Source organism: Zalophus californianus, chromosome 1 (assembly GCF_009762305.2).
Source record: "Zalophus californianus isolate mZalCal1 chromosome 1, mZalCal1.pri.v2, whole genome shotgun sequence".
Classification (NCBI taxonomy): domain Eukaryota; kingdom Metazoa; phylum Chordata; class Mammalia; order Carnivora; family Otariidae; genus Zalophus; species Zalophus californianus.
Genome location: NC_045595.1, coordinates 146508150 through 146524784, shown reverse-complemented (window position 1 = coordinate 146524784; position 16635 = coordinate 146508150). Strand labels below are relative to the sequence as shown.

The 16635-nt window shown below is 37.0% G+C and overlaps 1 protein-coding gene across 7 annotated transcripts in view; it reads right to left on the bottom strand.

Annotated features, from left to right (window-relative positions):
- The window catches only part of LRCH3 (leucine rich repeats and calponin homology domain containing 3), a 115557-nt gene that overhangs the window by 29720 nt on the left and 69202 nt on the right, over positions 1 to 16635 (bottom strand). For all 7 annotated transcript variants that reach the window (XM_027584683.2, XM_027584685.2, XM_027584680.2 and 4 more), the window contains exons 8-12: positions 15939 to 16059; positions 10700 to 10848; positions 8112 to 8188; positions 3078 to 3129; positions 2521 to 2670 (exon numbers count right to left, since the gene is read on the bottom strand). In XM_027584683.2, the coding sequence (XP_027440484.1) occupies positions 2521 to 2670; positions 3078 to 3129; positions 8112 to 8188; positions 10700 to 10848; positions 15939 to 16059 (549 nt within the window). The remainder of the gene's footprint in view (positions 1 to 2520; positions 2671 to 3077; positions 3130 to 8111; positions 8189 to 10699; positions 10849 to 15938; positions 16060 to 16635) is intronic.

The window sequence follows — 16635 nt, the reverse complement described above, 5'->3', positions numbered from 1 at the left end:
GGCGATACACTGACAGACAGTATTTCATAGGTCTATAAGCATCTATAAATAGAAATATAAAATGTATGTTTCTTATATGTACATGCACTCACACATTCACAACCAGAATGGTGATCTCTCACTATATTCTCTCAATGAAATCATTCTCTCTCTGTCTAGCGTTAACACCTTTACCTCTTTCCTCTCAGCCAGTTTTCAGGTTTGCATTTTCAACTGCCTGTGGAAACTCTATTTGGAAACTCACTGTCACCTTATGTTCAACATGCTCAAAAACACACCCACAAATTCCCATGCTAACTGGCTCTTTTCCCCAATTTGCTAATTTCTATTATTATGTCAAATAATAATGTTATACCATCTCTATAGTCACTGTTTTACACTGTATTCTTATACATATTATCTTTTTTTAAATTTTTTATTGTTATGCTAATCACCATTTATATATATTATCTTAAGTGATTCTTCTTACTCTCGGAGATAAACAAACATCATAATCATATTTATTTAAAGATGAATTAAGGACAAGAGAGGTTAAATGATATGTGCAAGTTCACAAAGTTGGCAAGTGGCATAACTGAGATTTGTACTGATATCTTCTGACTCTGAATCCTATATTCTTTCCACAAAGCTAGCCTCCTTTTTCAAACTATTCTGTTAGCCTCAAAATCCTGCTTTGGGATCTTTTTTCACTCATCTTCAACGATTTATTCAACATTCAGTACATTTATGTATAAAACATAAAGATGCTTCTCTTCAAATTTCTAATTTATAAAATCCATTGTGGTGGTAGGGGGTGCGGCACTCACCACACTAGTAAAAGTACTAGGTGCACCCATAATAATTCTGAGTTAATATTTAACAACTAAATATCACACCTATAGGGAAATTAAAGGCACAGAATGACTCAGTAACTTTCCCAAAGTCGAGCACATAATGAGGAGCTAAGCTAGATTCAAATTTAGATTATTTCTGAGGCTAAGCTTTTACCACTGTGTAACACTGCCTCTCTTTGGGAACCTCAGAAATCACCTGGTTCTATGCCTTCATTTTGCACCCTAGTCTAATTATTGCAATTACTCTCGATTTCATTTACCTCATCTCTTTCTTTCTAACATATTCTAAAACGAGTAGATTAGCTTTTCGGAAGTATCTCTCCTCTGTTTTGCTCCTGTTTTAGAACTTCTAACTGTTCTCTTCTACCTAATAGATCAAGATCAAACTCTAATTTAGCAATTAATCAAGACCATCTACAATGTGATTGTCTCTTACTTGCTATGTGGCTTCTACAGAAGGCAAGCTAAATGAACGAATTAATGTAGAAAGCACAGAACAGTGCTTAGGATACAGTATGTGTTAGCTTTCATTATTTACTGACAGTCAATATAGCATTGTGGTCACAGATTAGGGTTTGGAGCCACCCTTTTTTTTTTTAAAGAAACTTTTCATTTTCTGCCAACCTTATTTCCATTTTCTGTTCAGCCTGTCTTGATCAGAACCTGTGCTCTGCCACTAACTAGCTGAGTATTTAGCCTAGGGAAACTGTCATCCTGTCTGAGCATCAGAGAGCATCATTCTGGGTGTGATACATTTGGAAAAAAAAAAAAAAGAATTTTATCACGTGTCTGGTACTTAAAGATGGACTTTGGCTAGAGTTATGAAACACAAGAGAGAAAGCTTTAGAAGACAAGAGTGACTCATTCATTCAATCATTCCTTTAACAAATATTTACTGAGCCTTACTATGGGCTAAGACCTGCTAATATCTAGGGATGTAGCAGTAAATAAACAAGACAAACATATTCCCTGTCTTCATGGGGCTTCCAGATAAATGGGAGAGACAGATATTAGACAAAAATATAAAGAGTTATTTAATCATGAAGGGAAAAATCCAATGTGATTTCCGAACAAAAAGACTTTAAGTGATATAGGCAAGAAAAGAAAAATAACAAAGAAAAGAAACAGGTTTAGATGCTACTGTAGAGACTGTAAATTTAAAAAAAAGAAAGAAGTATTAAGAGGGGTTGTTACCTGAGTAGGTGTGGAGAGAAAAGAAAGGGAAGACTCAAAGTTGACTCTGAAGTATTAAGCCTGTTAACCTTGCAAAAATTTGGTGCTCAGCAGAGTGAGGAAGTTAGAGACGGGCTTGGGTAACAAGAGTTTACATGTGCATGGCACTTTAAGGTTTACGTGGCACTTTCACAGTCTTACTGATCTTTATTAAGGTACTAGAGACTGAGGAAATGGCAGCTGGACAGTAAAGTGAGATGTCTAAAGACAGACTGCTAATGAAGAGGAAGAGACTATTGTCCTAAGAACAAGATGATCACTTCTCAGTCTACCTACAGGAGGACAATTCATCTAATCACAAGTAGGAGACCATTACACTACTTGCTCAAGATTCCTTATGGTGACATAAGAAAGCTGACACTTTAAAATGAACACTGATAGCCTCAGCAAAACAAATAAGCACTTACTTCTAAAATACATTAGGAATTTCAATGAAATATGGCAAAAATCTCACCTTGACAAAGTCCAGGACAGCATCTCTCTGCATCTGCTTGGTCCTTATTTTCTCCTCCTCATACTGTAGGGCAGCAAGCTGGGCCTCTCTCCGAGTTCGCTCTACTAACTGTTCTCTTCTCCGATGAAGTTCCAAGTCTGCATGTGATAACTGGAACAACAGTATTTTGCACATGCAAGTGGGGCTAAAGGTCAACTTGCCAATATTCCGAATCAATTCAGGAAACTATTGCTGACCCAAGCAATTTCTACTTTGCAGTCACCTAGCATTTCTTTCAATGTGTTTACTACTCATCTTTTCCCATCTTTGCACTGTGTTCTTGTTCTTGCATGTATTATAGAGCCATCATGTCGGTAAAGATTTACTGTCTGTCCGGTGTCTAAAAACACTGTTAGCAAGTATGAGGTGCACATGTTATATCAACTGTATTTTGAAGGAGACAGGTAGTGAAATTTACACGTATCTGGCAATTAATGGTAATTTAAGTGTTAGGAAAATAGAAAATCATCTTAGTTTTTAAAAAAAATCAAAACTAAAACAGAAAATTTTTTTTTTACCTGATTGTGACTTGGTGATAGTGACGTGACAGAAGATGGCTCAACTGGAACCCTGACCCAAAAAGAAAAAAAAAGACAGAAAAATTCTTTGATAAAATAGACAGATATATAAAAACTAAGTAAAATTTTATTGTTAATGTAGCCTGCTATTAATCAATAGGCAAATTGTCTGGTCAGCAATGAAAGACTGACTGCATTTTGTAAACCTGAGCCCAAGTCATTAAATTAAGCTACAGGAATACCTGATGTCTTCAACTCACATTTCACGTGACGATATCACTGATCAAGCTACAGATAGCTAACAATGGTCTATGTCAGCCAGTGCTGACCAGACAGATATTTGAGATCACTTTTCAAACGGTATCATTTCTTTATAGCATACATAATTATCTTCTTTATTACCATGATTGAAACAAGATTCGTGTAAAGGAGATCATTTTATATACAAAGTCATTTTATCTACAGAATTCTGGAAGATGACAGAACTTGATAACTGTTCTTATAAAGCATTCCTAACTCCCATTTTCAACTGATAGAGCAATTTTAATAATAAAAGTACATATTCTGTTGATTTTTATTTTTAAGAAAGAGATGAAACCTGATTTGATGCTTAAAAAAAAACAGTAAAAGTTGCTTCTTAGTTTTATTAGTGCTAAATCTTACATTTCGGTATTTATCTTTTTCCTGAGTTGGATTTAGTGTTTCAAGAGTCTGTTACTCATTTGTGTCTCACCTAACAATGTTGGGAGCAGTGACATTGTGACATTTAGGACCTGAAATTTTAAACTATGATTACTAGCCTGTCAGGCTGATTTAAATGCATTAAATCAGTATGTTACTAGGGAAATAAAAACAAATCCCCCAAAGCTCCAGTTGTTTCTTATTACCAACTAATAATAATAATACAAATTCTTCAACCTGGCTTTCAGGACTCTTACCCAATTTCAGAAACATAGCCACTATGGAATCTCTTCTCTAGCAATATCATATACTAATTCCTTACTTCAAGCCTTTTCTATAGATTCCAACCTACGGAGATCTTCTTAGAAAAGGTCTTTTTAAGAATCTTCTTGTTCTTTAAAATTGGGACTTTTCCTCTTGATGTACATGTGTAATCAATACCTCTTCTGCATTTATCAACTACAATCCGTATCATTTTTGGGGGCAATGTTTTTCAGAGGCACATAGAAACTAACAATCTTTGAGCTCCTACCATGTACTACATATGCCCTGTGAAGTATTTTATACCCAGTGTTTCTCAATTATTCTTCATGTAATCTTAGGAGTAGAACTATTATAATCCTCATTCTACAGTTGAGAAGCTGAGGCATGGAAGTTAAGTAACTTTCCCAAGTGATGCAGCCAGTAATTCTTTTATCTGACTCAGTAGTAGTCTGCTTTCTCATCTAGGTATGCAGCCTACAACAACTGGAGGTACCTCAGAAATCATAGAGTCCATGCCACTAACTTTACAAGAGAGAAAACTAAGGCCCTCAGAAGTTCAATGATAGCTACTTGGGCCAGAGCCTGGATTAGAATTCAAGCCCCCTGACTTGGAGATTAGTGGCTTCTACTATACCACACTTCCCCACTCTACAGAGGCAAAGTGTAGGAAGGAGAAAGCAAAGAGCAGGGACACTTAAAAGCATATGGGCACACATAAAGAAAACAATTACCTGCAATGGAAAAAACTAAGCTGTGAAAAGTTAAAGATGGAAGTAAAGAGTGAAGCATGGCATATGGAAGAATAACAGTGGCAGCGAGAACAGACAGCTCCCTCAAGCCAATCATCAGGTGCTAATGTTGGCCCAACACAGCTTGGTTGCTCCGTGGTGCCACCATGCTACTTCATGCCATATGGCCTTTTCATCTATGAATATGGTTCTCAATAGGAGTGTCACAACATTTCAGATAATTTTTTTGTTGTACAAGATTGTCCTGCACATTATAGGTGCCTGCCAGTAACACCTATAATCATTTTGGCAACCAATTCCCAAATCAAATAAACATGTTTCAAATATCCACTGAAGAGTGGTGCTAGACCTCTACTATTGAGAAACACTGGCCTACCTTATACTTCCCTAAACTGAAAAAAAGGTAATATGTAAAAAAAGCAAAACTTAAGCCACACTCTTGTTGTCTTTCTCTTCTTATATCTTTTCTTTTCTATTGGTTCCACATCTTTGAAGTATTCACAAAATTCTCTTTTTTTTTAATTTCCAAGCATCAAAAAAAGTTTAAAAAAAAAACCTGTTTTATATGACCTATAGCCATATATCTTACCTTTACTAAAATAATTAAAATACCACCCCCTAAAGAAGTTTTGACAGATAAATTATATTTATTTTAAAGGTATAGAACAAATTACTTAATAACTCCCTTAGACAAGGTTTAAAATAACACTGAAGCTGGAAAAAAAACTTCCTTAAATTTTTTACTAATCCTTCCCAACCTTTATCTTATTAGCACTCCTAGGCAGTACATTCTTAGTCAAAATTTTTCAAGAAAAAAGAAGAGTGGATTGGTAGGGTAAGATTTCTGGCTGAGATATAACCAATAAAGAATGAGACACAAATGAGTCCAGTGCTGTGATTAGTCTGGGAGAAGCAACATGGGGTAGTGGTTAAAGTCATGGACTTTAGAATTAGTTGTAACGGAGTTTGAATCCAAGGTCTGTCCTTTTTTTTATTTTTTAATGATTTTATTTATTTGAGAGAGAGAGAGAGCACAAGCGGGGAGAGGAGCAGAGACAGAGGGAGAAGCAGACTCCTCGCTGAGAAGGGAGCTCGATGTGGGGCTCAGTTCCTGGACCGTGGGATCATGACCTGAGCCAAAGGCAGACACTTAACCAACTGAGACACCCGGGCGCCACCAGTCTTTCACTTAATAGTGGGGTGACTATGAATATAAATGCAAAACTACTAGGTCTAAAAGCACAGGCTCCAATAAGGGAAGATTCCCTCAGTGCTGGCAGAGCAAGAATTTCTAAAAAAGTGGTAAAAACAGCAATGCTGGGTTAAGGTTAGGTAGACAGATTTTTGGCCCCTATGACTTCCACCCCCTGGTGTTACTCCAGTAAATATGTTACATGTCAAAAAGGACTTTGCAGATGAAATTAAGGTTACTAACTGGTTGACCCTGAAATGGGAAAATTATCCAAGTGGATCTAATGTAATCATGGGAACCCTTAAAAGCAGAAGAGGGCGGCGGTGGGGGGGGCAATTGGAGGGAAGTGATCAAAGCTACAAACTTCAGCTATAAGATAAATGAGTACTAGGGATGTAATGTATATAACATGATGACTATAGTTAGCATTGCTGTGTGATACACAGGCAAGGTGTTAAGAGAGTAAACCCTAAAAGTTCTTATCACAAGGAGAAAAAAATTTTTTATTGTATTTATATGAGATGATGGCTATTAACTAAATCTATTGTGATCATTTCATAATATATGTAAATCAAACCATCACGCTGTATGCCTTAAACTTATGCAGTGACTTATGTCAATTATTTCTCAGTAAAACTGGAGGAAAAAACAGAAGAGGAAAGCAAGAGAGTTTGTGGGATGTGACAGAAAGGGAAATCAGAGAGAGTGAAAATGGGAGTAGAGATTCAAAATGGCTCACCACTGCTGACTTGAAGATGGAGGGAGCTATGAACCAAGGAATGTGGGCAGACTCCAGAAGCTAAAAACGAGTCCCAGCTGACAACCAGCAAAGTGACAGGGACCTCAGTGCTATAACTATATGCAACTGAATTCTGCCAACAACCCGCATGGGCCTGGAAGTGGGTTCTCCCCCAGGGTCTGCAGGTAAGAATCTAGGCCAGCCAGTGCCGTGACTTTGGCTTACGAGACCCTAAGGGGAAACTGAAGGCAAGAATGAAGGCTTGCCCACATTTCTATCCTACAGAACTGAGATATTATAAACTTAGATATTATGTTTTAAGCCACTAACTTTGTGGTAATTTGTTACATGAGTATTAGAAAACTAATATATAAAGTAACTGAGAAAAACAAAAAAAAGCTGGCTTTCATCTTGAGAGTTTCTATTAAATTCTAGAGATCTTGGATGGATGCAGCAGGTAAGAGGGACAGGAGATAAAGCATGGAAACACCCAAAATGGGAACACACACTAGCAAACCCCTGTGCAAAACAGGAATCTCAAAAGACCACACCCTCAATATAAGGACTCATGGCAACTAAAAAGCCATTCTGAGATAAATTTCAAAGATATGAAATTTAACTAAATCCCCAAGAACTAACTGATGAGACTATAAAAGGCCAATTATGAGATTTTTTTCTTGCACTATTCTCCCCACATTTTCTTTACCCATCTGTATCTCAGTTTCCTAAACAATTTTACTATCCCGTCAAGTATAAGTGAAGATCTATGTACAACACTTTCTACAAAGGAAATTTACTGTTGCTTAAGAACAAGTTTATCAAGTCTACTGCTTTAAGACTTCATAAAAACAGAGAGGAAGCAAGGACCCAAAGGCTGTGAATTTTTCAACTATTATGATATTGTGTGTGGCAAGAAACTTTTGGAATTTAAGAATAAGCAGTAGTACTCTAAGTAGTCAAGTTAATTTTAGAAATCTTCTGTGAGGTACCAAGTGTAGTGAAAAGATCACATCAGTTGGGATAGGAAGGAGGATGCATATTGCTGTCTCTAACTCCCTGTTTCTAGTCAAAAGTTTAAGCAAAAAAAAAAAAAAAAAATTCAGGACTCCTGAAATTCATTTAGCCTTCGTTATGCATAACTACAGACATATCACCATAAAATCTCACTGCCATTAAGTATCTTCAAATCAAATAATTATAATGGTTTAGGCAATCTGAATTTAGAATCAATAAATCAATTTTACTTCTTTTTCTATTACATGAGCACGGAGCACACTGTCACTCAGCTCTAAATACAGTGTCTAAACATCTTCATCATACACAGGTCTGCACAAAACCAAAACCATTTCATGCTCTTATTAATGACTTTTAAAGACAGAAACAAATGAGGAGAATTGGTTTTTTCAAACCTGTTTTGATGTGAATATCTTCTCATGTCCTCTGTTTTTTGAAACTCCCTCAGAGGTACTGGCTTTATGGGTGAACCCTAGGCCAAAAAAGCAGAAATAAATCAATTTAACAGATGTATCCACAACACTGTGACTGCACAGTCCACATTCGACTTGGCATTTAAGGATCTATAGATTACACTAAAAAATATTTTAACAAAATCTTCAAATGTGAATTTATTTTTCAAATGTGAATTTTTATGTTTAAAAGTATTCATTAGGGCACCTGGGTGGCTCCGTTGGTTGAGCGACTGCCTTCTGCTCGGGTCCTGATCCTGGAGTGCTGGGATCAGTTGCGTGTCGGGCTCCCTGCTCAGCGGGGAGTCTGCTTCTCCCTCTGACCCTCCCCCCTCTCATGCTCTCTCTCTCATTCTCTTTCCCTCAAATGAATAAATAAAATCTTTTAAAAAAGGAAGAAATAAAATAAAAGTATTCATTATAGGCTATATTACTGCTTTGATAAACAAAACACTATTCCAAACACTATATACCAAGTCACTCTTAAAAAAAGTAGATTTCCTTCTCACTGTATTATATAAATTACACTGACCATACAGTAATATTAACTAAATGATAAGATGTTAGAGCTTGAGAGGATCTTAGGGGCCATCTAGTACAAATTTCCATCCAGAACAGGAATTCCCACCTGTCCTACCCTGACTTGTGCTCAGTCTCTTTTGTGTATTTCTAGTAATACGGAGATCATTGGAGAGATTACATTTTTTAAAAAAGATTTTATTTATTTATTTGAGAGAGAGAGACCATGCGAGAGAGCACAAGTGGGGGTGGGGGGGAGCAGCAGAGGGAGAGGGAGGAGCAGACTACACGCTGAGCAGGGAGCCCAACATGGGGCTCGATCTCAGGACCCTGAGATTATGATCTGAGCTGAAGGCAGACGCTTAACCGAATGAGCGACCCAGATGCCCCCTGGCAGATTACATTCTTCATCATAAATTGTTACTTATGTTAGTGATACAAACAGTCCTGGGGATATTGGTGGAATATTAAGATAAAGCAAAAATTAATTTCTATTTATGGTAAAAATATGGCGTTAACCAAAAGAAGAATATTGACAATTTAATTTCTTTATAAACTAAAGGGTAAGGGTCATTTCAAAAAGACATTACTGAGGAAAATTCAATTGGCCTCAGTGATATGGACCACATACTGAGAAATAAAATTATAAATCAAAGGTAGAGGCTTATAGCTTGTTACAGCATTTATTTTGTTAAATGAGAATCTATAGAAGCAATACAATCTGATTTCAACAACAAAAATAATCATTAAAATGGGTATTCTTTAAGGGATAGAAAACAACTTATCCAAAAAGGGTATCTAAAAAAAAAAAATCAAAGGTAAGGGATGCCTGAAGGATTAAAAAATGATACAATTTCCAGTAGTAGTATAAGAGGCATTTTTACTTTTAGTAGAAATACCTCATTTATACATAAAATGATCAAAGAGAAAGACCACAAGGAAAAAGACTCCCTTTAAGATTACAATGTGCATTACAATGTACAACTGCACTTTTTTTGCAAAGTAGTCGCCCTTTGTTCTAGTAAGAATGTTCATATCCTGAGTCATACGTAGTTTCATTAATCTCCTGGTACACTGCTATTTCTGGGCTGCAGGACTTTGATTTAAATATCTTTATCCAACTTTAAATACAAGAGTGTCTTCTGAACACCAACAAAAAATACTGTGGTCAAAAGCCTTCAGACAGGAAAACTGAGGATTTTTTTTTTTTTTTTAAGAATGGTAATATCACTCCACAACACATCCCACTTGAGTGATTATCCTCTATTTCTAAAAGGCTAAATACATCACTCTCCAAAAAGGCCCCAAGTGTTTCTCAAATAACCCCTGCTCAGAGCCTGGGACCAACTCCAGACATTAACATCACACACACTGAAGTGAAGCCGTTTCATTATGCTGACTAGATATGCTGAAGAATGCAATTTCCACTGGAGCCCCTTGGGGGATTGGCAGCGATTCTACAGTGGGCTGAATGCTCATTTGTTTTCTAAGGCAACTCAATGCTCCACTATAAGAGACACCCAAGAACTATAATGGCAAACAATTTATATTCTGTGTGACTTAGCATAAAAGCTCCAATATAATTAAATGCAATATAAAAAATCTATGGTTAAGTTTGTACGTTGCTCCAAAGTCTGCAGTTTGGTTCGACTCTTATAATGACTAATGAAGCTATGATGTACCAGTTAGTAACAATAAAAAAACGGTAAGAACAATAACGAATGAAAAGCATTACATTTAGGGACTCTTCCTATTCCTTCTTCAAGATTCTGAAATCTTCAAGATTCTTTCAAATCTTTTTATTTGAAAAATAAAGCTAAACCCTATTTGAGACTACTGTCTAATTTTTTACAATAAATCTGAAAAATTCAATCATAAAATTGGGGCTAAACATTATAAAACAAATAATTAGGCCTAAACCCATAAATCACTAATATGACAGAAATTTATACCATCATGAACTGTTTTTACTAGGGGACAGCAACATATTTAGGCTTAAGAGTGTGTACTACCTCATGAGAGATTCGCCGCTGTTCAATATACGCCATAAACTGGGAACTGAGGCTGTCTGGCTCCAGCCCCTTGGGCTGTCTCATCTCATCCTCTTCGTCCTCCGCAGTACAGCTGTCGATGTAGTCGATCTGGTCCAGATCATGTTCCACTGTCCACACCACACACACACACACACACACACACACACACACACACACACACACACACACCAGGAAAGAAGAGTCAAATTCAACAGCCAATAAACACATTCAGTCGCATTCTTTCCTTCTCCCTATCATTTTCTATTCTGAAAGTGGGAGGAATGAGAAGAAGTGTAAATTAGGTAAGCCTTTCTTTTTAAGTCCATGGCCACTCACAAAAATAGGTTCCAGAAAAATCCTAGTCCTAATTGACTAAAGAATGCAGTAATTGATAGTAATTATGGGATTACAGACCTCTAATATTGCTCTTTTTTTGGATAGCTCTTTACTGCTTTAAACAAGACAGTATGAGTCTGTGACACAAAGAGAGGAAGAGTAATTTTTAAACACTGGGCGGTATATCTTCTTTCACATTTTTCCCCCTGTTTTAGCTTGAGGGCTTAATCCTATCTCTTCAAGGAAATGGGAGGAAGAAAACCTAACACAGTCAAGTCAAAATGAAAGAGAAAGGATAGGAGGAAAGTGGACTCAGAGATAAAGAAACAGCTGCTGACCACTGTTTCTCTTCCCGTAACTGTTGTTCATAATTAGAACAATGATTTTCTTATTTTGAAATTTATTTTCTAGAGGTCAGCAGTGTAGATATTTTGTAGCAGTTTGGGGATGGAACGGAATCATTTGAGAATTTTTGCTTCTCAAAATGCTTTGGGGTGAGAGGCATATGAGTAAGATATAGCCCCATCATTATTTATTCTAATAAGTTTGGGAGTGCCCCATTATTTTAAGTTTAAAAAGTAACTTTTTTTTTTTAAGGTTTTAGTTTTAAGCAATCTCTACACTTGACTTGGGGCTTGAACCCACAACCCCGAGATCAAGAGTTGCAAGCTCCATTAACTGAGCCAGCCACATGTCCCCAAAAGTAACTATATTTAAAAGCTGGTTAAAAAGGGGGCGCCTGGGTGGCTCAGTCGTTAAGCGCCTGCCTTCGGCTCAGGTCATGATCCCAGGGTCCTGGGATCGAGTCTCGCACTGGGCTCCCTGCTCCTCGGGAAGCCTGTTTGTTTCTCCCTCTCCTACTCCCCCTGCTTGTGTTCCCTCTCTCACTGTGTCTCTGTCAAATAAATAAATAAAATCTTTAAAAAAAAAAAAAAAAGCTGGTTAAAATGGCATACTAGGGAAAGAAAAACCTTGCTACTAAGCTTTCTAAGGTTTCTCCAGAGACTAAACCCCAATCATTATTGTATGATGTTCTACAGACTACCTAAAAGTTGCAGTTGCTGGGAATAATGAACTCAGAGAAGTCTGTTTCTCTGTTTTCAGATTCAATTATTTATTTGAGAGAGAGAGAAAGAGCAGGGGGAGGAGCAGAGGGAGTCTCAAGCAGATTCTGTGTTGAGATTTGAGATCATGACCTAAGCCAAAATCAAGAGTTGGACACCTAACCGACAGAGGTATTGAGGCCCCTCTGATTCATTTATTTCTAAATAATTCCATAATGGCCATTAATAAATAAAAACAAATTTTGAGTTACTAGAGTTATAATAACAGGCAAAAGGATGGAAAGGTCTATACCCACATTAGAAACCAGGTATATAAATGCATTTTTTTCAATGAGCTACAATTTGTGTGACTAAATAAATGGTTTATTTTATGACTACTTCTCAAGAAAGCAGTATCACCTTTTCATACTACCTAGATAAGTACAGTCCAAGAGAAATAGAATGCAAGCCATAAAAGTGAACCATATAAGTAATAAAAAATTATCTAGTAGCACATTAAAAAAAAGTCAAAAGAAAAGGTGACATTAGTTCTAATAATATATTTTACTTTGTCTAATATATCTAAAATAGTGTCATTATAGCATATAATTAATATAAAGTATCACTGATATTTTACATTCTTTCTTTTCCCCCCTGGAAAGGCTTCAAAACCCAATGTGTATTTTACAGTTATAGTACATCTCAATTTAGAAAGGCCTCCATTTCAGGGGCACCTGGCTGGCTCAGTAGGAAGAGCATGCAACTCTTGATCTCAGGGTTGTGAGTTCAAGCCCCAAGTCAGGTGTAAAGATTACTTAAATTAAGAAAACTTAAAAAAAAAACATCAGAAGGGCCTCATTTCAAATGCTCAATAACCACACGTGGCTAGTGGCTACCATACTGGACAGCACAGATCAAGACAAAAATATTTTAAGTCTGAAATGAACTAAGGGAAAAGATATCTCATATGAAAGCAAAATTAAAAAGAAAACCACTAAAATGTGAATGAAATGGTAACAGGAGTACAAAAGAATATAAAATGGTAAGAAAAAAAGAGAGCAAGCCACTTAATTGAAATCATCATTCAAGGATGAAAGCTCTTAAGAAGACATCAGATGGCCAAGAGACACATGAAAAGATGTTCATCATCACTCATCATCAGGGAAATGCATATCAAAACTACAATGAGATATCACCTCACACCTGTCAGAATGGCTAAAATCAACAACACAAGAAACAACAGGTGTTGACGAGGATGTGGAGAAAAGGAACACTCATGCACAACTGGTGGGAATGCAAACTGGTGCAGTCACTGTGGAAAACAGTATGGTGGTTCCTCAAAAGTTTAAAATAGAACTACCTTATGATCCCGCAATTGCATTACTAGGTATTTAACTAAAGAATACAAAAACACTAAGTCAAAGGGACAGATGCACCCCTATGTTTATAGCAGCATTATTTAGAATGGCCAAATTATGGAAGCAGCCAAGTGTCCATCAATGGACGAATGGATAAAGATGTGGTGTATATATGTGCACACATAAACACACACACACACAGGAATATTATTCAGCCATTAAAAAGAATGAAATCTTGCCATTTGCAACAACATGGATGAAGCTACAGAGTATAATGTTAAGCGAAACAAGTCAGAGAAAGACAAAACCATATGATTTCACTCACATGTGGAATTTAAGAAATAAAACAAGCAAAGGGAAAAAGAGAAACAAATCAAGAAAAAGACTCTTTTTTAAAAAAGATTCTATTTTTATTTATTTGAGAGAGAGAAAGGGAGAGCACAGAGGAAGAGTGAGAGGGAGATACAGATTTCCCGAAGAGCAGAGAGCCCAATGTGCGGCTTTATCCCAGGACCCTGAGATCATGACCGGAGCTGAAAGCAGACACTTAACCAACTGAGCCACCCAAGTGCCCCAAGAAAAAGACTGTTAACTACAGAGAACAAACTGATGGTTACCAGAGGGGAGGTTGGATGGGGGGGGTGGGTTATTTAGGTGATGGGGGATGAAAGAGTGCACTTGTGATGAGCACGGGGTGATGTATAGAAGTGTTGAATTACTAATATTGTACATTTGAAACTAATATTGTATGTTAACTAACTGGAATTAAAGTAAAAACTTTAAAAAAATATGAAAGCTCTTGTCAGACAGATTTCTAGATCAAAGTAATATTTCTGTTACAGTTGGCCTTCAATATTTAAATGTTAGGATTTGGGGGGGGCGCCTGGGTGGCTCAGTTGGTTAGGCATCCAACTCTTGATCTCAGCTCAGGTCTTGATCTCAGGGTTGTGAGCTCAAGCCCCATGTTGGGCTCCACACTCAACATTAAAAAATAAATAAAATAAATAATTTAATAAATAAAATAAATAAATAAACATTAGGATTTGGGAATTCAAACTAAAGCAAGACTGAATAGAATGTTACAATCAGAAGTCTGCCCAGAAGCCCAAAGCAGCAGAAATAGCTCTGTCTGTTAATGAAACCTAAAAAAATTACAAATTAAAAGAATTTTTAAATTTAAATTACGTATTTTTAAATACCAAAATAAAGAAAACTTAGATTCAGATGCCCTTGAAGAATACAATCCAAGATGAATGAAAAAGTGAATGTCAAGAAATGCACTGAATTCCAGGAAGTGGTCAAATAATGACCACAGGGAGAATCTTAAAAAAGGAGAACAGTACTTCAAAAGAGAATCATGATGAAATCAAGATTACCAAAGATCTATACCAGGTAAAGTCTTTAATGAAGTTTCTTTCCAAAATAAAAATGAGAGAAATAAAAAAACACTGTATTTTGGGCGCCTGGGTGGCTCAGTTGGTTAAGCGACTGCCTTCGGCTCAGGTCATGATCCTGGAGTCCCGGGATCGAGTCCCACGTCGGGCTCCCTGCTCAGCGGGGAGTCTGCTTCTCCCTCTGACTCTCCCCCCTTTCATGCTCTCTCTATCTCTCTCATTCTCTCTCAAGTAAGTAATAAAATCTTAAAAAAAAAAAAAAAAAAAACACTGTATTTTAACTTCAAGCCTGAAAACTTAGAGAAATTAAAATTTAATCCCAATGGAGAACGACTTTTTTCCAATCATATGAGAAGAGGAAGTCTTTAAAAAAAGAGCTGGAGGGGTGCCTGGGTGGCTCAGTTGTTAAGCATCTGCCTTTGGCTCAGGTCATGATCTCGGGGTCCTGGGATCGAGCCCCGCATCAGGCTCCCTGCTCAGCGGGGAGTCTGCTTCTCCCTCTCCCTCTCCCCATTGCTCGTGATCTCTCTCAAATAAAGAAAAGAAAAGAGGGCCGCCTGGGTGGCTCAGTCGTTAAGCGTCTGCCTTCGGCTCAGGTCATGATCCCAGCCCCACGTTGGGCTCCCGGCTCCACGGGAGGCCTGCTTCTCCCTCTCCCACTTCCCCTGCTTGTGTTCCCTCTCTCGCTGTATCTCTCTCTCTCTCAAAATAAATAAATAAAATCTTTAGAAGAAAAAAGAAAAGAAGAGAAAAAAGAAAAGAAAAGCTGGAGAAGCTACAGATACACAAACAAAAGAGGCGAATGTGAAAACAACCACTTAAAAACACCAGAGTGGGGCGCCTGGGTGGCTCAGTTGGTTAAGTGACTGCCTTCGGCTCAGGTCATGATCCTGGAGACCCGGGATCGAGTCCCATGTTGGGCTCCCTGCTCAGCAGGGAGTCTGCTTCTCCCTCTGACCCTCTTCCCTTCCGTGCTCTCTATCTCTCATTCTCTCGCTCTCAAATAAATAAATAAAATCTTTAAAAAAAACCCCAAAAAACAAAAAAAAAACCCACACCAGAGTGACTGTAAAGACTCTGGACTCACCTCCACCATTTGTTACTACTAAACTGCTGCGAGTCTCCTGGTACTGGCTTTCTCTTCGCAGTCTTTGTTCCTTAGTGATTTCTGCTACTCGAAGAGGCAGATCTGAAAATTCATCTGTAGGCTTAAAAAAAAAAAGCAGTAACATTTAAAAATATAATTTCAAACTTTAGACAACATAGTATTGAAAGCAAGGATATAATATAAACTCACTAAAATTTACATTTAAGAAGAAATAGCAAAAAAGTTCTGGACATGAACAGTAGTGACAGTTTCTCAACAATTTGAATGTACTTAATGTCACTGAAATGTACACTTAAGAATGGTTAAAATGGTACATTTTATGTTATGTATATTTATTTTACTATAATAAAAAAAGCAATGGAAGGTTATACATCACTCCACAAATAAACAGGAATTTAAAGTATCTACATATATGTATCTGCATGGATACAGATGTGATTATGGTATTACATACCCCTTGATACATACACAAGCTTTCCAAATTTCAAAGGGACGGTGGTCTAAAGTTAATTTGCTTTGGAATGAATGAAGTAATGCTACAAATAGGAGGTTATCAGTCTTGCTAATAACAGCTTATTTCATCAATTAACCCATTGAGAGCTAAAATATTCTACCTTCTAACATAAAAAAAGAAAGCATAATAATAAATACAAGAGGAAAATATGTAATTAGTTAA